Below are 23,817 nucleotides of genomic sequence, written 5' to 3' on the forward strand. Positions count from 1 at the left end.
TTAGAAACATGAACAAATGCCCTGCAACCAAAGACACGCAAATGATCATAGCTAACATTCTTACCAAACCAAATTTTGTCTGGCACCTCAGTATTCAAAGCAACAGCGGGACTGAGATTAATAACATGCACAACTGCAAGCAATGCCTCTCCCCAAAAGTGCTTAGGCAACTTTGCTTCCGAAAGCATACATGTAACCCTTTCAACCAAGGTCCTGTTCATCCTCTCCGCTAGACCATTCAACTGAGGAGTTTTAGGAGGAGTCTTCTCGTGTCTAATACCATGTTGCCTGCAATAAACATCGAAAGGTCCACGGTACTCACCACCATTATCACTACGGATGCATTTCAGCTTCTTGCCTGATTGCCTCTCAACCATAGCATGAAATTCCTTGAACTTTTCAAGTACTTGACCTTTCCGCTGAATAGCATAGACCCATAGCTTCCTGGAACAATCATCAATAAAAGTAACAAAGTAAAGTGCACCACTAAATGATTTTACCTTTAATGGGCCACAAACGTCAGAATGCACCAATTCAAGCAATTCTGACTTCCTTGAGGGTGGATGCTTCTTAAAAGATACTCTGGTTTGTTTACCAGCCATGCAATGAGAACATTTCTCCAATTCTGCATTTCTCAATCCCATAAGCACATCCTTTTTAGCTAAGCAGTTAAGCCCTTTCTCACTTATATGACCAAGCCTCCGGTGCCACAAAGATGCCTCCATATACATAGCATTCACACTGTCTTTAGCAACCAAAGCTTTAGTCCAATATAATTTAGATTGTTTCTCCCCTCTGGCCATAACCAAGTTACCTTTAGTGAGCTTCCATTTACTAGAACCAAAGTGATTGTCATAACCACAATCATCAAGCAACTGCACAGAGATTAAATTAAAACGGACATCCGGAGCATGTTTGACTCCTTTAAGCAACAACTGCACTCCCATGTTGGTTTGCAGGCAAACATCACCAACACCAATCACTTTAGACTCACCATCATTACCCATCTTCAACACTCCAAAATCACCAGAAGTGTAAGATGTGAAGAACTCCTTCCTAGGTGTAACATGCAGTGTAGCACCACTATCAATAATCCACATGCTCTCATCAGATACAAGATTAACGGACTCAAAGTCACGAAGAAGAACAAGATCACCATCTGTAGCAGTAGTGACACGATCATCATCATCATGATCATTCTCTCTCTGTTTGCCCTTCTTGTCTTTGTTCTCCTTTTTCCACTTAAAACAGTATTTCTGAATGTGCCCAGTTTTATGACAAAAATGGCACTCTAAATTCTTGTATATTGACTTGGACTTGCTCCTACTCTTCTCTCTACCACCTTTATGTTCCTTTTTTTGACTTCTCCCCCTAGCTTCTGTAACAAGCATCTCAGACTGAGATGAAGAACCATGTGTCTTCCTTCTCATCTCTTCATTAAGAGCACCGCTCTTTGCCATCTGAAAAGAAACAACACCATTCGAGGCAGAGTTTGTAATTGAAACCCGAAATACCTCCCAAGACTCTGGTAGAGTATTAAGCAACCATAATCCCATAACTTTGTCATCAAACTTTATGTCCATTCCTGACAATTGATCTAGGAGCCCTTGAAACTCATTTAAGTGATCAGAAATAGAAGAATTTTCCCTGTACCTCAAATTCATCAAGCAATTTAACAAATACAATTTATTATTGTCCGACTTAGAAGCATACAAAGACTCAATCTTCTCCCACAAAGCTCTGGCATGTGTCTCATTAGCAATATGATGATAAACATTATCTTCAACATATTACCGAATAAAACCACATACCTGTTGGTGCTCAAAGTCCCATTCTTCTTCAGACATAGAATCTGGCTTCTGTGTAGCAAAAACCGGAAGATGCAATTTCTTGAAAAATAATAAATCTTTCATCTTGCCCTTCCACAAATGATAATTTGTACCATTCAAAGCAACCATCTTTGCATTTGCCTCCATCATTCAAGCAAGTAAATATAGCCCAACCAAGAGCTCTGATGCCACTCTGATGGGGAAAACAACAACAAACAATATACCAGAGAATGCAGCGGATATAATTTCCCCTAACTTGCAAGAATCTATGAGGAGCAATAATCAAAGAGCAGCAATAATAAATCACCAAAAGCACAAATAAAGGCACCAAGATTTTTAACGTGGAAAACCCCTCAAATCAAGGGTAAAAACCACGAGTCGTCCAGACCAAAGAAATAGCTTCACTATGATCAACAAGATTACAAAAGAGTCTCAATCAATAGCACAAATTAGTGCCAACACCCAACCAAATAACAAAGCAACAAAGCTCTCAAATAGAGAAGAATAAGAGGGGAAAACCTCTACAAAACTGCTGCAGTGCGAAATTAATATCTCCCAACTCAGACCTCGTATCAAAGATCCGACCGGTCAGAATGAAGAGCAATGAGTTCCGAACCTGCTGTAAAAATTTCAGCCCGATCCAACGGTGAACGAATCCGCAACGCCGATTCTACTGTGATAGCTCTGTGAAAAACGTGAACATAATTTTCCCTCTATCTCTCCCTCTATGTGTTAGGGCTTTCAGTGTATTCTGACTCTATTGTTCTGCCTCTCTCTTTTTTATAGCCTCCTCTCTACTAGGTTAAGTGAGACATGGACTTCTCAAATTTTAGGTCTTTTCTCCACATAGAAAGAAAGCCCAATACCCAACATAAAGTAAATGTGACTTATTAAGATGAATAATAATATAGCATGAATAAAGTATCTGTGATTTGAAATACTTTTCAAATGAGAGTGTATTATTATTAATATATAAAGAGTCCTAAATAAATTGTCTTAAATTTTAAATTAAAAGTGCTATCAATTCTCATGTAAGTTAGGCTTAAATTTTATTAATATGTCTTCTCAGTAAACTCTCTCTTTCAAAGATCCACAGAAAATTGAGTATACAAATATTATCTCAAGAAGTTTAGATTCGAAACATTAGATCAAATGTTAAAATGAAAATTATATTTCTGAAGTTGAAACTTTCTTAAAAAAATAAATATATTTAAATTATATTCCTTAACCTTTATTTTTAATCCATACTGATTTAATTATTATGATAAAATTATTTAGAATATATGAATAATAACAAAATTAAAATAATAACAAATTAAGAATTTGGATATGAAATATATAATTTTTACACAAATTTAAATGAAATATAAAAAAACAGTTCAAAAATCCAATAAACTTATAAATAAAAATATTTATACCTTAACATCAACTATGTAATTTATAAAACGTATTTACAGTTTTAAGAAAATAAAATACAATAAAACAAAATGTTATACAGTTTTATTAACATTAATTATATTACATATCATAGTTTTTATTTGACATATTATCTTATATATATTGATAATAATTTTAACGCATAAATTAAAATTATATTACTAAATTAAATAATGATAATTTAAATATTTTTATGATATTAATTACAATTTTAAAATTTCACACAATTTGTTATTAATATAAAAAATAGTTTGATAAATAAAATATGTACTTGCATAATTTAACTACTTTTTTTAATAATTTTCATACTTTACAAAAGATAAATTAAAACTTTTTTCAACCATACATAATTTTAATAAAAGATTTTATTTAAAGAATCATGTTACATTGTAACATTATTTAGGTAGACAATTAATGTTAAAAAGCAAATGTTTTCCTTACTTCAATAAGAAAGAACGGGCGCAAGAAAAAAATGGTGTAATTTGATTAAGGCATGGCCTTATCTTCTTCTTCCTTGTTTTCAACTCTGAACACCACATCTTCACTACCCCATTTCCATGCTCCAAAACTTTCTTCTTCTTCTCACTTCCCAACTAAACCCTCCACAACTCACCTCCCTCTCTCTCACAAATGGAGAGCAAAGGTTTCATTTTTCCCTTCTTTCTTGAAGAAACGGAAAGACGCAAAGATCATCAAGGAAGAACTCCTTCAGGCCATTGAACCGCTTGATCGAGGGGCTGATGCCACTCTCCAAGATCAGGAAACAGTTGATCAGGTTAATTGCACGTCTTTCATGTCATGTTTTCTTCATTCCCTCAATTAAACCTTGTCTGGAACACTGAAAGCTATATAATTACTCTACTTTTTTTTTATTTGTTTAACCACTCAGTGTTGCTTATTTTGTTCATGAAACCCTACATTAGTCTGTGAAATTCTAATTTTGATAAATAATGGTGTTGGTTTTTATGGTTAATTTTCTCTCAATAGAATTGTGGCCAATTTTTTCAACTTCAGTTGCAATTTTGTTCTTGATTTGTGCAATTTTTGTCTAAATAGATTGCTAGCGAGCTTGAGGCAGTTAGTCCAATAAAGGAGCCCCTAAAATCTAATCTACTGGGTGGAAAGTGGGAGCTTATATACACCACATCGCAGTCAATTTTGCAAACCAAGGTAAACATTTTTTTTCCCTAGCTTAAATTCATGTTTATGGTTATATTCGGGTGATAAATCATCTAAGTTGAGGCTAGTGAAGCAAAATAAAATTAAACTTAACTACATAAAAAAGAATTAACTATTTTGGAGAAAACTTATCTGAGCTGTTCTTGCAGTTTAGTTTTTTAAAGTTGAATTAGTCCTCAACCAAAAGGCTTTAAACTGAACCCAGTATGGAAAATATGCTAGGAAATAAGAAGTTTAATGAGAATAGTTCAAACACTTTAAGCAGTTCAAGCAAGTTGAACAGTGTATAAGCAATTTGGAGTAGTCCTATGCTATTCATATTATATAGTTCAGTTTTAATTGAGTTGAACCACTTTTACATTTCATATTATATAGTTCAGTTTTAATTGAGTTGAACCACTTTTACATTTCAATTCAGTTCTACAATAATTTAGTTCAATCATGCTTTTACCTACTCCTATTTATATTATATACTATGATCCATATAATGTTTGCAATCATATTGCAGGTTGTTTCCTTCTTTTCTTTGTGCACATGTTATTTTTGGAGCAAATAATCATGGTCGCACTTTGAATTCTGTTCATATTAATGGTTAAATTAGATAAAAAAAGAGAAAACTATAATGAGTTGTGATAAATATGCTTAATTTGATATTTGAGGATAGAAATCTAACTACAGTAATAATTTAAGAGAATAAAGTTTTACCCTAGATATGATATAAATCAACTCCTGTACTTTACATGCATTAAATGAAGTTCAAAAACCTTAATCTTTGACTTGGAGAGCTCATAATAATAGTGTATCATAAATGTTTTGTATTCATTGAAGAAATATAGTTTACTTCTAGAAAAAATATACAACCACCTGAAAATTAGAAAGAGAGATTTTTTTGTCTTGTTTTTAGTTTTTGAATTCCCCGCAGCATGTCTATTGAATATTGTTCAGTAGTTAAATTATCTTTCTAATTTCTCTTTATCAAATATGATACAGACATAAAATGTTAACCAGTATATACATGATTAAGCTCTGAGTTAGAATATTCAAGAAGCTGCCATTATAGCTCCACGCCTTCATTAACAATGCTACATGGATCTCCCACTTTGTCTATAGTTTAGATCATACAATTGTCAATATACGTGCAAATCTTTTCAGAAAAGGAAAATATAAGACCAATATCTATTACAATTATTCAGTCATTTACTAGCCATCTACATTAGTATCAAAACCAGCTTCTCTATGTTTATTGAATTTGTACTCATACTGAAGAAAGTTTCATAATAATGTTTCTTATGCGATACTTGACCCATATTTTAACTACATTGCACTAAATTCCAAAATATCTATTTTACTTTTGCTGTTCCCTTTCCTTTTACAAGATTAGATAATTCTGTAATAGATTTAAAGAACAAACAAAATTTCTCCTGCTTGCCATCTACCAATTTTTGCCAACTAACTTTTTCAATAATGTAATGACAGAGACCAAAGTTTTTTAGATCAGTTGCAAATTATCAAGCAATCAATGTGGATACTCTAAGGGCCCAAAATATGGAATCTTGGCCATTCTTCAACCAGGTAAAACTTGTGAAATTGAGTCAGGTTTTCACTGTTGATGGGTTCTCACTTTGAAAATTGCTTGTGTAAACAAAAAGTCAATATTTTGTGTAGGTAACAGCGGATTTAACACCTCTAAATCCAAGGAAAGTGGCTGTAAAATTTGATACTTTCAAAATTGGAGGCATTGTAAGTATTCTGTTCAGAGTCTAAATAGTATCATTGGAATTCTATTTTAGCTGACATTAGATTAAGAAGGAGTGAGTAAAGTTTTGCAAATTCTGTAAAGGTTTATCTGCAAATTCCACTAGTCTAATAAGCTCCAATAAAGCCCATACACATTATATTAGTCACAGTGTTCTACCCCTTTAATTTGGAACTGGTGAAGTGCCTTAATGAATGAGTAATGTGTGTGTATATTTCTGTCCTGTTGAAATAGTAGCTTCTGAGCATGATCAATGTACAAATGCAGATACCTATCAAAGCGCCCGGAAGAGCTCGTGGGGAACTAGAAATAACATATTTGGATGAAGAACTGCGGTGAGTTACCAGCTAGATTACATGTAGAGAATGTTTTAGTCAGATTCATGTTTATTCTTTTTTCGATAAAAATATGTTTTTGAACCAATTGGAGGACCTTGCATATCTTATCTCCATTGTAATTGTTTTCCTGTCATCTGGTATATATCAAAAACTCATTGCCGTAATTTGTGATAATAATGTAACAGGGTATCAAGAGGCGATAAAGGGAACTTGTTCATCTTGAAAATGGTGGATCCATCTTACAGAGTTCCTGTATAATGGTTATGCCAGCATTGCAGTGCAGCACTTGTGTTCAAACATTTTCTGTACAAAGAGATAAGAGCAAGTAGTATGAGTATAATCTTAAGCTCTAAATGAGATCTACTGTTTCACCCCTTGAAATTTGTAATATTGTACTATATGGGAAAATGTATGATTCAAAAGAAGTGGTTAACTATGTTTATGGATTTAAACCCTCCAAAAAAGGTTGAAGTAAAAAGGTTGGTCACCAAAATAAAAAAATCAACCATTAATATCTCAATACACATTCTTGTCTGATATAGATCTTCTGATGATAGAAGGTATGATTTCCTGTACACTACCTTTTTTTTCCTATGCTAAGTTGATGTTTAATGGATATATGAATTTATCTATATACCAAACATTGACTGTTTATTTATTTATCAATGCTTTAACTGTGTCAAATCCATTATTCATTCATTAATAATGTCAAATGATAACATTCGAATTTTTTCAAGAAAAAAATACTTGTATTTAATATTTAATAAACATATCTTAGCCAAGATTTTTTCCTAAGGTATAAGTAAGATATTATAAATACACTGTTTGAAATGAAATAAAAAGAAACAAAGAAAGAGGAAAGAAATGCATACTTGATATTTATATTTAACATTTAATAATCATTATTTTAAAATTTACTAGTATTATTTTTAAATATTTCCTTCCTTTCCTCTATACATATAAAAGGAAATTCAGAAAAGAATAATAAAATATATGAGATCCACAATAAAATTGTTTCTTTCTATTTTGGAAAGACAGTTGCAAAAAAAACAAATATAGTATAAAATTAAAATTATAAGTACATTCTACATAATTGCATCATACACAAACAAACAAAATTATTGTGTATCACATTTATTAGAATTATTAAGTATTTTTTATAGATATTTTTATACACATATTCTCATACGTATTTAATTAGTAGTGTATTTATTATTATACCCTCCTCGCATCGCACTAAATTTGTTTGAACGGTCAAAACAATTTGAAATTCCTCGAAAAAAAAAGCGGGATATTTTCCATTCCACCCTCCTCTTCCCCCAATTTTGTAGCTTATAAGGCAAAACAACATTTTATGTTTTGATACATTTCCGAAATCTATCTCTCTCCGCATACCCAAAACGGTGACGATGCCCCCAAGATCGGATCTTCATTCTCTTTGATTTTCTCACTCCGTAAGCTGTCTCTTAGACCGCTTTTTTGTTTCAGTCTTGCTGAACTATAAAAAAGTTGTTATTTTTGTTTTGAGTTTGATGTATTACTAGTTCTATGCATATGCATATGACAGGAGTTCTTTCAATCAATTTCTAAGACCTGGTATTAGTTTTCTGTCCCTAATTATGATATAATGTTTAAATCTCATCTAGGTTCTCTTTATTATGCCATGCATTGCTTCAGAAGTAGATTTTAGATTATCCGTGCAAATAATTCATATACATCACCGGTGTTCAATTCTGTTGCTCGTAACAATTTGGTTTTCGAGTCTTTAAAAAAAAAGCAAGATTTTGGAGCTAGCACAAAGAAGATGCGAGTTCCGAGGATGTAAATGATTGAACTGTATGGTGGAATTGAGACTAAAATAATTACGAGAGTCTTTAATTTTTTAACTTTATTCCTTTCCTTGTTGTTCATGTTGCTGTTTCGGAGAGATGTTTTTGAATCTGACTATCGACAATTTTTTTTTTTGTCCTCAGCGATGGATTCTCTCCCTGATGCCATTCTTCAATGCATATTGTCACATATTTGTAATGCTCGCGATGTGGCTTGTTGTAATTGTGTTTCTAAGCGATGGAAGGAATCGATGATTTACATCAAAACACTGTACTTCCCTCGCAACTCGCTTGAAAATACTTCGGCTGGTGAGAGTCCGGAAGAGGTTGTGAAAAGAATGGTATCAACAGTTGTGCGGTTAGAACATCTAACTGTATACAGCCCCTTCTCCTCTTCTGGCCTTGCTTCATGGCTATCACTAGTTGGTCTATCTCTTTCTCAACTTGAGCTTCGATTGGACAACCTTGCTGAGGAACAATCCTACCATCACCAGCAAAGCCCTTCAAAATTGGAATGCATTGGTGCAGCAAGGAATTTGAAATGTCTCAAACTCTGGGGTGTCTTAATGCCACGTTTCCCGAAATGGGATGTTTTTGAAAATCTTAGGACACTAGAAATGGTTGGTGTAAGATTGGAGGAATCTGCACTGATTGCGGTGCTTCAGTCATGCCCATATCTGAGAAGGTTTGTACTGCTTGGCTGTGAAGGGGTTAGAACAATCTCAATTGACCTTCCCTATTTGGAGGAGTGTAAGCTGGATTTCTATGGCTTGGGGAACTGTTCACTGACACTAACCTCATCCAAAATTGTATCTCTTGAGGTACAAGGCTGTAGTTGGATTAGGGTTCCTGAATCCCAGCATTTGAGGAATCTTTCAATATCCAATAGTGCAGGTAATTGAATTTTAAAGTCATTCTTACACTTTTCTTTTATTGGCCTTTTCTTTTGTTCGAGAGTAACCTACAATGTAATTGTCTTTTTTGATTAGTAAGCCTAACGCCTAATATTCTCTCCTATTTTCATGGTTAATTGATTCCAGGGAGAGTTTACATGGTTGAGTTTGGAAACCTTCCAGCTTTGGAGTTCTTGTCTATGAGGGGGGTTCAGTGGTGTTGGGATGCAATATGCAAAATTCTGAAATTGGCAAGTGAGGTGAAGCATCTTTTTATGAAGGTGGAATTCACAGGGAACTTCGAGGCTCTTCAACCCTTTCCCGAGGTTGATTTTGTTGATTTTTTCAACAGCCATCCCCACCTGCGCAAATTTGACATCCATGGAGCCATGTTTGCAGCACTTTGTCAGAAAAACAGTCTGAAACATGTAAATTTATAGTGACATTTTTTATATTATTAATCTGATTAAGGTTGTTCTATGTAATCTTATCTGATGAAGATGTTCATATGCAGGTGGATCCGGGATTTTTAATTCCATGTTTGGAGGAGGTAGTGATCACAGTGAGATCACCATTAAATGCTGAACAAAAGATGAACACTCTTGAATCCATGTTAAAGTACGGCAAAAATCTAAGGACCATGGTTATCAAGATTCTTCAGATGAAGAGCACTCATAACAGCGCTGATGATTTTTTTGATGAGGTTTGCCGGTTTAGATACATGAACCACAGGATAGTTCGAATAGAATGAAGATAAGACAATCTTGATGCATTTTTTATGCAGCACATTGCGTGCTGGTCTCCAGTTTCAAAAGAACTGCTGAGTTGATGTCTCAATTTTGAGGAGCTTATGGTTTCGTTGTCTTTTGAAAATTGATAACCTCTCCATTTTGAGGAGTAAATGGTTTACCACTTTACCAGTTTGGGTATAAGATAATAATGCCACTACCATATTTTCCTCCTAGATAAGCTAATTTAAATTTGATGCAATTCATTTGATGTTATATGGCTATGGTTGATTGGTATGATACTGCACCATTAAAAGATTTCCATTATTGTTATGATGATCAAATTTTATTAGATTTGCATTCAATATTGTTTGATGTTATGATGATTTACATTATTGTTATAAAATGCTTGGCTTTATTGTTTGTTGTTGAATTTTTAAAATATTTGATTTTGGTATATTAAAAAAGTTATTATGAACCGGTGTTCATCAGTATATTTTGAAGTGCCAATAAAGGGATAACATGAAAATTTCAGTTAAAAATTTAAATTCTTATAAATCTAACGGTTACTAAAAAAGGGAGAGGAATAGAGTGTTTGGACAGGGCAATTTTTTTTCTGCACCTCCATAATTTCAGCCTTTTGTATTTTAAACTGTGTAATTTGAAATGGAAATTTAACATTTCAGATTATATAATTAAAAATGAATTTTTTATTTTGTATTCTAAATTATATATAGTATAATTTTTAAAAATTTTAAATCTACAATCTAAAATAAATAAATAAATAAATTTATTTTGCATTATAAATTATTTTTAATTTTGTAATTTAAAATGAGATTGTATATTATAAAATACAAAAAATTTATGGGAGTCCAGGTTAAAATAACGGAGCTGCAGCAAGAAATGACCCAAATTAAGCTTTATCGGACCAACCCGAAAATCAGCCCACGGCCCAGTTTTAATATTAATGTTTTTTTTCACTTCTTCTTTTCTAAAATACACCACCTCAATTTTTTGTACTTGTTTTTCAACTGCAACTCAAACCTTTTGCCATCAGTTATCCTTGGTCAGATAATTTTTCCCAGAGAAAGTAATTAAAAAATTATAGTATTATTTTATATAAAATTTTCAACAGCTTCTACAAAAAGTAAAGTCAAAATAATCTTTCCATGACTTAGTTTTCTAATAACCATATTTTTTGCTAAGTTGAAATTAACTTTTACTCAGTTTCTAAAAGTTGTGTCTTCTCTAATATTTTGATAAACACGTACAAATTATAAAGCATTCATTTTAAGTTCAGAACCAAATGTTTACTTCAACTAAAAAGTTGTCATCAATTAGTAGAGCTTTCTACATTTGAAGTTCACAAACTAAATGTGATAGCTACAAGTTAATTCAAACCAGACATAGCAAATTTCTGTGGACAAGGTGCAATGTTTTCACTACTTATGAAAGAAGCAAAGCTCATAAAAATGCCTCAGTTATAGAAAATTTCTTCTTTAAAATAAAATTAAAAAAAAAAAAAAAACCTTAGCAGCATTTAAATAAGCTTTTTCTTGTGGAAGTATCGCTTCAAATGCAACAACTGCAAAACTGAAACTGTGATGCAGACACCTAAGGACAAAAGGCTAAACCACACCACTCTGGAATTTGTTGATTCACTCAGGTTCCTCAGCTCTGCTTCCCTGACCAAAATTTCCCAATACACAAACAAAAACAACAAATATGATACATCAGAAAAAAGTTAATACTTTGGCAACACATTTTATTTTGTAACATATCAAAGTTACCTTCCCCTCAGATGCATCAAATTCTCGTGGATAGACTCCACTGATCCTTCTAGCTTCTTCAACTCAAGCTCTACTCCCTATCCATCAATGTGAAATCAAATTAATATATCGGAATGTGCTACTGAGATCAATTCTCATTATTTATTCATTTATTCTTTAACATGACTTAGTGTATATCATTAATTCTTTAAAAAAACATAATGATATATTAATCAATAACTCACGTTAAAACTCATCATAAAAAAGAAAAAAATGTAAGTTATAATACTATTGTCCTTGTTAAGTTTGACGGGTGTACAACCAAAACCGTTAATAGTTGTACGCAAAAGAAAAAAAATTATTTGACAATATTTGATAATTTCGTGATGTTTATGTAAAAGTAAAATAGATATAAAAAAAGTAAACTTTTGTATTAAAGAAAAAATGAAAGTGAAAAGTAACACGATAATGTCAAATGTCCCACCGGCGGATCTCATAGTGACGGAATCATAGCCGCCGATATTTTTTCATATAAATATAATTTAAATTTTATTTATATAAAAAATATTTTCTTTGTAAATTAAATATTTTGAATAATTTATATAAAAAATTTAGAGCTGTCAAAATGAGTTGGAATCCGTGAGTCAATTCGACTCATAATGGGTTCGGACTAGATTGGGTTAAAAAATTTTCATAAATTTCGATACGGGTTGATTTTTGATCCGACTCACATATAACTCGGTGTTAGGAATCCAAGTGTGAGTCTAAGTCCCACATTGGCTAGAAATGAGAAAGTGGAGCACTATAAGAATAAAGACCCATAAACCCATTGCCTTAAGGTTTTGGGTTGAGAGTGGTGTCAGTGTCTTATGTGGTTAGGCTCAGATCTCATTGGTGTTGTTTTCTCCAATGAAACCCCCTCTGTACTCGTGGCTTACCCATGTTGAACCCGTAATGAGTCAGGTCACACAAGTGGTGTTTTTTGTTAAGTTGGACTTTGTATTTGAATCAAGTTAGGTTTTTTTTTTGTCAATACATAGATAATTTGTATTTTTTGTGATTTTATTTTATATTTGGATTCCATTGAAGTTTATTTAGATTTTAATTAGAATTATAATTTAGTTTTGACTGAAAAATAAATAAAAAATTGTATTTTTTTTAATTAAGTGAACATGTAAGCCAACTAGTTTAACCCATCAAACCGTGGTGGACTGGACTAGGTTCAAATTTTGTTAGCTCGTTAATAAGTGAACCGGTTGAATTGGTTCACTAAATAATCAATCCATGATGGATCGAGCTGAATTACCCGTTTTAACAACTCTAAACAAATTTGACATCTCCAAAGGATATTTACCTGAATCTTGTCTCTTTTAGCAATAGAATCCCAATCCCTGGCTTCAATTCCAGATTTCCAATCAAGGTCCAAAATAACGTCTCCTCCTCGATCATTACCGTCCACCCAGAAGCATGCAAGGTACAGTCCACTCTCTCTTGCTGTAAAAGCCAAATTACCCAACCGTGTGCTTTCTACATGATGAAGTTCGTTTCCATATGGTGATGACACCTGAAAATCGTCAAAAAAACAAACAATCTTTGATGATGTTCCAGACATTAAAACAACAACGTGCGAGAGACAAAACTAGATATAAAATCATGCATGCATGCGTGGGAAAAAACGTTACCTTGGAGGAAATGGTGATGTTGGGGGTACCACCGACGATAGCGTAATGGACCAAAACGACGACGTTGCTATGGATTTCTTCGGAAACGCACTTGGTGCCGCCGGTTGGTATCGTTAGCCATATTGCGCGAGAGGTTGAGAAGAAAAAGAAGAAGAAGAAGAAGAGTGGCAACAACATTGACATCATAATATCTCTGTGTTATGTGTTCTTCATTCACACGAACACCGTTTGATCAATTTGTTTTTTTCTAATAACAACGTAAAATCAATGTCAGCTTCTGATGTGACCAACAACGTAGTAACTGCCTCTCGCGCCTTGTCTCCTATAGTTTCTGTTTCTTTTTTTAGCTATTCTCTTATCATCCATTGTTATTCTTTCTTTGCTTCTTCCCATTGCGTCTCTTTCCTTCGTTAAAATAACATGTTACCTCCTATTTCTCTTTTTAGGTGTAAACGTCTTTTATGTACTGTTTCAGTATTTTTCATTTAAACGCCTTTTATATTAATATATGTAATCGAGTGATTGAAAAAATCACGCTAATACTGAATATTCTTTTATCGTTAGTTTCAACATTTATGAAAACTAATTGACCACTTCTCTTTCGTATTGTATCATGTACCCAAAAAAAAAAATCTTAAAGTTTAATAACTAGAAATTTCTTGGCCGTTTAGAATTCAAATCTTATTATTATTTATATATATATATATATATATATATATATATATATATATATATATATATATATATATTTTCTTCTTTCTCTATCTAAGGTGGTCGCTGTTGGCTGTAGAAAAAATATATATCAATAAATATTTAGATTTTACAGTTCCAGCTATACGGAACTTTAATTTTTTATACAACTATTACATTTTATCAAATTATTATTAACTTTAAATGTTGATTTTTATTTCAGAAAGTTAATTTGAGTCCTTATTCATCCTTTGTAAAATGAGATCAGCGTAGCGTAATTTCTCTACTTTCACTCCCAGAACTTTTCTTTTCTTAAATTAGGATATATAATTTCATTCCCTAAATTTTTTTTTGTTACCAAAAGATTACATACATTTTTGTTAAAAAGTTTACTCTTAATTTTAATAAATTATATATACACTTTAAAAAAATAGAATAAAAAAACTATTAATAATTTTGTCTTATATATATATATATATATATATAACTTTGTTCTCATTAATTAATGTAGTTTCTTAAATATTAAAATCTGTGGGAGTAAAAAACGCAAGCAAACTTATTACATATGTTTTATTTTGTTTTTGGCATACACAAGAGAAACGTTAACCATGCATGACAAATGATTCACGTGCAGCACCTCTGAACAATGGTGGAAAAGTTCTTAACCTGAAGCTGAGTCTATAATGGCACTGTGCAAAGCAATGGTTTCGAGGGTCAATCCAGGGCCAAACCCTAGCAAAACGCCCCATTCAAATCCTTCACCAGTTGTGCCTTCTCCTTCCTTCACAGATTTCTTTCTCATCTCATCAAGCACAAACAACACACATGCACTCGACATGTTCCCATACTCACTCAGAATCTTTCTAGACGCTTTCAGTTTGCTAGGGTTCAACCCAACTTTCTCCTCTATCTGGTTCAAGATTGCAGGACCACCAGGGTGCACCACCCAGAACAACGAGTTCCAATCACTCACCCTAAGTGCCTTCAAACTTTCTTCCAAGCTTTTCTCCACGTTCTCTCCGATCAACACCGGAACACTATCCTTCATATGGAACGTGATTCCCATCTCGCGCAGGTGTCCCTCCATGGCACCCTCCGAGTTCGGCACAATTGTCTGCGATGCCGACACAATGTGAAACAAGGGCCGCTCCGTGGATGTTTCCGGGTCGGATCCAACGATGGCAGATGAAGCACCGTCACCGAAGAGTGCCAGGCCCACCAACGAGTCCAGGTGGGCTTCGGAGGACCCACGAAATCCGCCAACCATGATCTCGGAACACACCACCAGAACACGTGCCCCGGCGTTGTTCTCGGCAAGGTCTTTAGCCAGACGGAGTGCGCCGGCGCCGGCGAAGCAACCTTGGTGGTACAGCATGAACCTTTTGGTGGATGGTTTGAGGCCCAAGAGCTTGAGAAGTCGGTAATCGGCACCTGGCATGTCCATACCTGTGCAGGAACAGAACACGAGATGAGTGATGTGGGACTTGTCTCTCCCCCATTCCTCGATGGCTTTCGACGCCGCCTTTTCTCCAAGCTTCGGAATTTCCTCGATTAGTATGTCCTGTCGGGCATCCAAGGATGCTTTGTAACTGCCTAACTTGGGGTTCTCGATCAACATTTCTTCAGTCATGTGTGTGTATCGTGTCTTCACCATCGACCTTTCACCTGTTCAATAACACATTCTGTTTCATATATCTAAAGAGATTTTATACGATAAAGATGATGGTGGTGGTAGAAAGATGAAGTTACATATGCGCTTGAGCTTGGCCTTGAGTTGAGTCATGTGATCACTGTTAGTGATTCGAAAGTAGAAATCGGCGAAGTTATCTTGGTGAACGCAGTTGGGTGGAGTTGCGGTGGCGATGGCTAGTATGGCGGCGGTTCCACCAGCTCTTTCTTTTTCTCGAACTTCCTTCAAATATGGCATTTTGTTGGAGCCCAGAGATTGATCCATCACCTAAAACCAAACACAACAAACAAAGATTTGAGTTATTTTGTAAGATACGTACTTAGAGTAAGTTGTATCGATGTCTATTTATAGACACTTACTTTCATGTGTTCATAATTTAATTGTTAATTTTTAATATAATATTCATAATCATGACTACTCTTTTTCGGTTTTCAATTGCAAATTCCTAATTTTATACTTTAATTTTTCACTTTAAAACAACCTATACGATTTTTTGTTGAATCATATCTTAAAATTTGAAAATAACAAATAAATAAATAAATATCACAATTATAAAAAAAAAAAAGTATGGACCTAATTTACCTAATTTTTTTGATACCTGAGAAACAAATCATAAATGATTTGGAAAATCTCTGTAGTAAATGGCATTGTTCCCCTAAACTCTATAAACTGGACCATCCTCAAAGCAAATTACATTATTTATTTTTGTCCGCGGCTCGAATTAAAGCCATGGAAGACAAATTAAAATTAGAGTTATGGCAATATCTATAATTAAAAGCTTTTCCACAATTATTTATCTCATATATGATCAACAAACTTAAAATCAAAGAATAACCATTGAGTTATACAAGATAATAATTATCTGATCAAATTGTAATTAAGTTTCTTTTAATTTTTTCAATGCATGTATTGTACCGTTGACTCTTATAGTAATATTATCTTTTTGTTTTTTATGATTTTTTTTTATCTGGGCTTATTTATTTTAGATTTTAGTATCCTTACTCTAAAAAAATTGTCAATTTCAAAATTTATTTATTTTAATTTAAAATAATCCTATATTTAATATAATTATTTAAGGTGCATAAAAAATAGTTATACATATTTTAGATTAACATTACAAAAACTTTTAAACAAAAGAACTAAAACTTCAATGAAAAATAAAATTAAATAAAAGAGGGAAATTCCTTCAAAGTATATATATATATATATATATATATATATATATATATATATATATGTTTATATGTTTATTAGAAAATGCTTAATTAAGTTTTAAATAATTTATAAATTTAAGTGTGTTCATTAAAATTTTATTCAATTTTTTTTATCAATTTTTTTTAATATGTGATTGTTAATTTTACCTTTTTCATCTTTAACTTATTAATTAACTTTTTTTTATTTTCAGTTTGTATAGAGTGAATTAATCAAACAATTAAAAAAATTACAGACAAAAATAATAAATTGATAAATAAGTTAAAAACAGAAGAACGAAACTAAACAAAATACAGAGTTCTATTAATAGTAAAATCTAAATAATTTTAAACAAAAAAAATAACACAAAAATAATATAAATTTTGTTATAAAAAATTAATTAAAAATACTTAAATTTATAAAATATTTAAAAATTTATTCAAACTTGTCATTAAATTGTTTATATTTTTTTACAAGTTTTCTTAACTCATTAAAACGACTAATTTTGCAATATTATAAGTACATGCCAGTAAACTTAAATTATTTATTATATTTAATTTTAATCCAAACAACTATACTATTTATACTCTCTTTTTCTTTCAAATCCCTTCTATCTTACTTTTCCAAAGGCATGGTTTGTAAGATGAAAAACCTGTTTATTAGCAAGTATCTGACAACGAGAGAAGGGAAGAAATTGGAGAATTCTATAATTTTCCCATTTCTTTTCACATGGACCGATTTAAGGATGATTAATAAAATATTATTATACCTTTAACTCTTTTTTATTTATTTATATATATATATATATATATATATATATTCTTGATTATTTTAAAATTACACTTATAATAATAATTAATACTCAAAATCTCTAAATTATTTACCAAACAAAATTCAATATGTAATATTAAATTATTTTTTATTAGAATAATTATTTTTTTCCAATTTATTCATTTAAATATTTTTTATAAAATAAATCTAACTCATCTTTATATAATTTTATATTACTTTCAAGAAGGACAAATTGACAATCTTGATTTACTTTCAATTAAAGTTAATTTTTAATCTATTTCATGAATCAAATCACTCATAGATTTTAACATATTTTATTTATAAGTCCAATCATTTTCATATTTTAAATCTCTTAAAAATAACAATTCAAATTCATTCTCTTCTTCTCCTCAAATCAATCATCACAAATAAACACATTTAAAATGTTGATAAAGCCACAAACTCACAAATATCTATGCTCATATATATATATATATATATATATATATATATATATATATATATATATATATATATATATATATATATATATTGTTTTAAATATATATATATTTGTTTTAAATAGTTAACAAAATAAAATAAAATTGTAAAAAAAACATAAAAGTGGTTATAAAATAATCTAATTTATCACAATTAGCTAGTAGCATCTCCCATCTTCTACCACATTAATAATGCTGAAGGTGAATGTAAAATTAATGACTCTAGGTACCCATATAGAGACCATGTGAAATAGTATGTTTGCATTAAAGGAGTGAAAAAAAGTGAAAGGAAAGAAATAAAAAATAAGGTTATTTGAATTTAGATTAAATAAATAAATTATTTGTGACATATATTATTAATGCAATAGAATAAATATTTTATAAAATAATCCATAGAATAAGTTTTTAAAAATAATTTTTGAAATAAACATGAAAATTAAAATAAATTTCAAATTAAAATAAAAATCATTTAAAAATTTAATAAATTAAAGATTTATATTCTAAAATAATAGTATGTCAACATAAATTACTCTATATAACATACAATTTAATTTGATTAATTTAATTTTATTATTATCATATTTTTATTTTAATTGTTTCTTGTTATATAATATAAAACGTAAAAACTTTACCTTTACTTTAAAAACATAACTGATGATACACACCATCTATCATGTTATATATAATTGGTTATATTGTTGAATATAATTAATTATGTTTGATTTTTTTTTCACAAATCTGGTTGAAAAGTTATATATAAATTTGTCTTTCTTTTTTGTGTTTTACAATTTTTTTTTCATTTTTTTATACTTATTCTCTTTGTTTTTTTCTGTTGATGGAAACATATACTGTTAAAGTCAAATATATACATAAGAGTAGTCATAAAAACAAATTTTATTCATAATTCTTATATACTAAAAAAAAAAACTTGACACAGTTAAGAAACAATTATGTTATAATTTTCTTCTCCTATTTTTTATATACTAACTGTAGTTTTTATTATTATTATTTGATGTTATATCTTGAAAAAGACTCCAAAAAGAAAACAAACCTTGTAATTTAACCCCTTAATCTAATTGTAAAATAATTGTTATTCTATTAAGAGTCTCGGATTGATCAGATTCCACTGATTCTAGACACTATTGTTTATTTCTATACAGAGAAAATCTCATTCTATTTTCAAGCTAATCAAAATTATTTAACTTAATATATTTTTTCTCAATTTTAAGGGAACAAAAGTGAATTACCTGTACTTTATAAGATTTGAAAGTGACTCATATTTAAAATCTAAAAAATTAACTTAACTTTTTTTCTATTACATCAATCAACTTAATTATAAATTTTCTACCCTTTTCGTGTGAGAGAAACTAATATCATAATACTCGGTTACTAGTTACAATAATAGTATAAACAATTACACTATTTTTTCTTCTTCTTAAATTTCTTTTTAATTGAAATTTTAGTCTTTTAGAATATACTGTATGGACAATAATGATTAAAATACAAATTTTAAATACCTTATATGCATCAATTGAATTACCAAAAGTCAAAATAGGATTCCATACTTTTTGGAGTCCTTAAATTATTTTCACCTTAAAATTAGTTGTACCAAACCAACATTAAGATTTTGACAAACTGGCACAGGAAGCTACAGTATTGTGAAGAAGAAGAAAAAAAATGGTATATCAAAGGGCTAAATATGTTTTGGACGATTGTGAATTTTAAAATTAGTCAATTTTAAAATTTTAAATTAATTTAGTTTTTTATTTTTTAAAATATATGAATTTAGTCATTTTAATTAAATTTTGTTAGGTTTATTTAAGGTTTTGTATGTATTTTAATATTATATTTAAATTGTTTATACTGTTTTGACATATTTTTGTTTTGATATTAAGTCAAATACTATTATGAAACACGTTTAAAATATCAAATAAATTTAACAAAATTTAATTAAAATAACTAAATTTATATATTTTGAAAGATAAATAATTAAATTAATTTAAAATTTCAAAATAAATTAATTTTAAATTTATAAAAAATCAAGGAACTAAAAATATATTTAATTCATATAAAATAAGATCGGTTATTTCAAACAACTTTTGCATAATCAACTTAGATGAACTTTTAATGCATTGTTTTAGGGTAAGGATCCAAAAAGTCAAAAATCAATTCATGATAAATGATAAGACATCAAAATTTCAAAGCAATGGTCCCACCCTTCCTCCATGATTGATACTTCAGTAATATAAAGAGAAAGAAGAAACTCAACGGTTATATTCCAAGTCCTTTTCTTGTAACATTTTATTTTTATCACCATAAATTCTTCAAAAAGATTACTTAATTTTTTTTAGTTACTAAACTTAGCTAAAAGCCTTGTCAATTGTTTTTAATGGACCTCTTACCTCAATTATGTTTTTCCTATTCACTATTTACTTTTACTCACTTTCACCTTAATAGATCCAAAACATAATTACTTTTACTATTTTCTCACATGACTGTTTTATTTTGATGTCCAATAAATTTTGTACACATATTTTACAATTTTTATTTTATAATTAATTTTTTATAAATATTATTTATTTTATGACGCAAAATTAAAATTTATATAATTTAAACAAATTTTGATAATTTTTATCCTCAAATTTAAAAAAAAATTAATGAATATAATGTTTTAAGTTTAATTACATTAAATTTTGTAGATGTATTAATATTTCATATTTCATATTAGTATTTGAGTTGTTTATCCTAAATAATACGATTTCGATTCGGTGTCTAATTCAAAAATTTAACATAATTAAATTAAAAAGACTAAAATTATCATTTGCTAAATTTGGAGATCAAAATATGTCAAAACTTATAGACAAAAATAAATTCTAATTTTTCATCAAAATTAAAAAAATAAAAACGTATTTATTGTAATGTAAAAAAAAAAAAAAATCTCCTTTCTGATATTATTGTCCCATTCTGAAATTACTAATTACTGTTAGTGAAGCTGTTAGTGAAGAATCCAATGTACCATTCCTGTTACATGAGAAGAATTTGAGACAGTCCTTGTGGGTTTGGAACCACAAATCCATGTGAAAATTTTCTGGCCCTAAAAGTTAAAACTTTTATATGCTAGACTAGAAGAGACCCATGATTTTGTAAGATAATGCTCCCACCCACTTTTTTCTTGCACTAAACACACAGACACAGTTAGATCTGCTTCCTCTATCCACCGGAAAAAATAAAAATGGAAGCTTTACTTTCCCAATTCAGCTTCCTCTCCGACCAGGCCCTTCAAGACAAGAACTTTGACCCTTCCACAATCGAAGATCTGATGAAGCTGTTCGAGATCGAATCCTACAAGGCATGGGCAGCTGCTGAACTGGAGCAAGAGAGAGAGGTGGAGGAAGCAGAAGCTGGCATGGAAGAAGCCGAGGAGTACCTTGACTCGGTCATGGAGAATGCCATGGATGAGTTCAGACGCTTTGAACAAGAGCTTGAGAAGATGGCAAAAGATGAAATGGAAAACCTGGTTCAAACTGCTGAAAGAGCCAGAAAAATGGGAAATTTGATGGAGAAAGGTGCCTCTATCGCTTCCAAGAAGTATATTGAGGCTGCTCTCAATTCAGCCACTGCTTCCATGAAATCAGCTTGGAAAGGTATTTCTTCTGGAAAGGTTCATCCTTCTTAATCTATCTCCAATGTCCAATACCCTGATTCTATATATATGTATTCAGTTCAGGTTAAACCTGTTAATAAATATATTTCAAACCCCTTTTACTCTTCTTTGTTGTTTTCAATTTCTGGTGATTACATTGCTGCTTTGGAAAAATAGAAACTTGATTATATCAGAATTGTACCAATTGAGATGCTGAGGAACTTTCAGCCAAAATTGTAAACACAAAACATATTCACCACTGTTGTTGATAAGGCGAAATCTGTGGTTTGAGTTGAGTGCATCGTTCTGTTTATGTAACAATACAAGGCTTATGATTCAAGCAGCTTAATGAATGTTCAACATTCTTATAGTAATTATCAATTTACATGTTTCTTGAGAGTGAATATATTGATTCTCTGGTTCAATTTCTGGACGAATTTAGAGGACAAGTATTTCCATTTTCCTGCAGATTATTAAACTGTTGTTTTTCCCCCCTGAATCTTCCAGATTTTTAAATGGTTTTCTTAGGCATGAACATGAATCTTGTTTGTTTTCAGAATTTACAAATGTGTAGTTGCATAGGCATACTCAGTTCAACCTATCTGAATGAAATCTTGAGTTCAAACAAATACATGGATATTAAACTTTGGTACAATGAAGAAAATGTGTATGCAGATTATGATTGATATTTTATTACACTGTGTATGGTTCTGAGTTCTGAGAATGAAGATTGGAGTTACTCTGCACATTGCAAGCACCTGACCTTGATTAACACAATTTACAAGAACATTCATGTTCATATTCTTATTTCAAGAATCTAATATACCCCAAGGATTTTTCTTGTGGACTATTTTGAGTTGGGAAGTCCTTGATACACTTTAATGCCAAAACTGGTGTTTTTAATATAAAGTAATTAAAAATAATTAAATTTATATGATTGAAAACTAAATTACATTTTTTATTTTAACTATTGCAATATTTGTTTTTTTAACCATAAAAGGTTGAAGAAATTCATGCATAATTAAGTTTATAGAATTTTCTGGTCTAATACATCTCACACTTTATTAAAATTAAAAGAAATTATTTATAAGGTAGTTAACCTTGGCCACTGTAACAAAAAATTTAAAATAGATTCCGAAGTCGATAGTATTACTATTTAATTTCATATATTAAATGCTAAAAATCACAAATTCACGCTACAATATTTTAGACTTTATTTGATGTATAAAAAGATGTGTATGTATAAAAGTTTGTAATTTTGTATGACATTTATCTTTGTAGTACAGATGGATTTTCATTAGTGGATGATAAAAACGAACTTTTACAATATTACACACATGAAACTCATAATTTAATAGTTACCTTAATTTTGAACTGATTATAATTACATTAAAATTCCCTTAAAAAAAAACCTAACGAACATAAAAGGAGTGCGAGGAGTGAGAACTTAATATAGCTTGATTTGTTTTTTCTTTTATTATAACTAGAGATTTATATGTATCCATATTTTTATTCTATTACAATTTATAACTTTAAAAAAAAATATATATATATATATATATATATATTTTTTTTTTTCTTTACATTTTTAAAGAAAAGGATTAAAAATATTTTATTTACTACACATCACCGACGATTATTATTGCTGTTTTTTCTTCACTACAGAGGAAGAAGAAGAGAGAAAATTTATTTTGGAACACATTACATGTGTTCTGAAAAAATTATTTTAGAAAACTTTCCGCAAATCTCATTTCAAAAGGTACAGTAAATTCTTCAGATTTTTTTTTCAAAATACATTTTTAGAAAATTTGTTCCAGAAATTATAATTTTAAAATTATGTCTTTTCTAAAAATTCCATTGAGAGTTACTTTTATAAAGGTAAAATAATTATT

At 30.3% G+C, this 23,817-nt stretch overlaps 5 protein-coding genes across 5 annotated transcripts; 3 read left to right on the top strand and 2 right to left on the bottom strand.

Moving 5' to 3' along the window:
* The first annotated feature begins 3,706 nt into the window (after positions 1-3,706).
* Positions 3,707-7,059, top strand: LOC114187170 (putative plastid-lipid-associated protein 4, chloroplastic). The gene is made up of 6 exons (XM_028075331.2): positions 3,707-4,041; positions 4,323-4,436; positions 5,922-6,017; positions 6,111-6,185; positions 6,469-6,536; positions 6,725-7,059. The coding sequence occupies exons 1-6, from the start codon at positions 3,760-3,762 to the stop codon at positions 6,795-6,797; spliced, it is 708 nt and encodes a 235-aa protein (XP_027931132.1). The 5' UTR covers positions 3,707-3,759; the 3' UTR covers positions 6,798-7,059.
* A 755-nt stretch (positions 7,060-7,814) lies between these two features.
* Positions 7,815-10,412, top strand: LOC114187379 (F-box protein At1g10780-like). The gene is made up of 4 exons (XM_028075624.2): positions 7,815-7,993; positions 8,513-9,262; positions 9,409-9,689; positions 9,776-10,412. Exons 2-4 carry the CDS (start codon positions 8,515-8,517, stop codon positions 10,010-10,012), a joined length of 1,266 nt encoding a protein of 421 aa, XP_027931425.1. The 5' UTR covers positions 7,815-7,993; positions 8,513-8,514; the 3' UTR covers positions 10,013-10,412.
* A 913-nt stretch (positions 10,413-11,325) lies between these two features.
* LOC114186598 (transmembrane emp24 domain-containing protein p24delta4-like) lies at positions 11,326-13,820 on the bottom strand. Its single transcript, XM_028074551.2, has 4 exons — positions 13,441-13,820; positions 13,113-13,322; positions 11,780-11,856; positions 11,326-11,674 (listed from the first exon to the last, which is right to left on the bottom strand). Exons 1-4 carry the CDS (start codon positions 13,624-13,626, stop codon positions 11,530-11,532), a joined length of 618 nt encoding a protein of 205 aa, XP_027930352.1. The 5' UTR covers positions 13,627-13,820; the 3' UTR covers positions 11,326-11,529.
* Positions 13,821-14,627: 807 nt separating this feature from the next.
* LOC114187056 (chalcone synthase-like) lies at positions 14,628-16,119 on the bottom strand. The gene is made up of 2 exons (XM_028075176.2): positions 15,880-16,119; positions 14,628-15,795 (listed from the first exon to the last, which is right to left on the bottom strand). Exons 1-2 carry the CDS (start codon positions 16,082-16,084, stop codon positions 14,792-14,794), a joined length of 1,209 nt encoding a protein of 402 aa, XP_027930977.1. The 5' UTR covers positions 16,085-16,119; the 3' UTR covers positions 14,628-14,791.
* Positions 16,120-21,342: 5,223 nt separating this feature from the next.
* LOC114187059 (uncharacterized) lies at positions 21,343-22,299 on the top strand. The gene has a single exon (XM_028075181.2). It carries the CDS (start codon positions 21,515-21,517, stop codon positions 21,956-21,958), a length of 444 nt encoding a protein of 147 aa, XP_027930982.1. The 5' UTR covers positions 21,343-21,514; the 3' UTR covers positions 21,959-22,299.
* Positions 22,300-23,817: the final 1,518 nt, after the last annotated feature.

This window comes from Vigna unguiculata, chromosome 6 (genome assembly GCF_037176805.1).
Source record: "Vigna unguiculata cultivar grain cowpea cultivar isolate G323 ecotype 2 chromosome 6, ASM3717680v1, whole genome shotgun sequence".
NCBI lineage: Eukaryota > Viridiplantae > Streptophyta > Magnoliopsida > Fabales > Fabaceae > Vigna > Vigna unguiculata.